This window comes from Gavialis gangeticus, unplaced genomic scaffold (genome assembly GCF_001723915.1).
Source record: "Gavialis gangeticus isolate Ggan-Ray unplaced genomic scaffold, GavGan_comp1, whole genome shotgun sequence".
Classification (NCBI taxonomy): domain Eukaryota; kingdom Metazoa; phylum Chordata; order Crocodylia; family Gavialidae; genus Gavialis; species Gavialis gangeticus.
This window is the reverse complement of record NW_017729020.1, coordinates 198,607-199,089: the sequence shown is the minus strand read 5'-3', so window position 1 is coordinate 199,089 and position 483 is coordinate 198,607. Positions and strand designations below refer to the sequence as shown.

At 52.8% G+C, this 483-nt stretch overlaps 1 protein-coding gene across 1 annotated transcript in view; it reads left to right on the top strand.

Moving 5' to 3' along the window:
* The window catches only part of ANTXR1 (anthrax toxin receptor 1), a 220,366-nt gene extending 219,975 nt beyond the window's left edge, over positions 1-391 (top strand). The window contains exon 18 of the mRNA XM_019514293.1: positions 197-391. Within this exon, the coding sequence (XP_019369838.1) occupies positions 197-391 (195 nt within the window). The remainder of the gene's footprint in view (positions 1-196) is intronic.
* Positions 392-483: the final 92 nt, after the last annotated feature.

Here is a 483-nt window from a genome sequence, read left to right as displayed (position 1 = left end):
TACATCCCTGTCCAAGTTGCTGATGAAGATGTTGAACAGTGCGGGCCCAAGGACCAAGCCCTGGGGACCCCACTGCCCACGTCCCTCCAGGTTGAAAATGACCCATCCACCACCGCTGTCTGGGTGTGGCCCCCCAGCCAGTTCTCAAATGCTGCCTCCTTGCCTCCATCAGTAACCTTTCTGTTTTCCTTTTCAGGGCCGCTGCATCAATTTTACCCGAGTCAAGAACGCAGAAGCCCCACCGAAATACCCACTCAACAACACCTACCCCCACTCCTCTCCACCCTCTGCCCCAATATACAACCCTCCACCCCCCGCCCCAGCAAAGCAACTAGGCATGCAGGTGAAACAACAAAGGCATGTTCTAACATATTATCTCCAATTTTCGTGAGGAGGGGCTTACACACTGGTAGCTTACTTCGCTTTCCTTCAATTCCTTCTACTATCACATGCTTTCCACTTTCCTTGGCTGAGGGGGGTTTT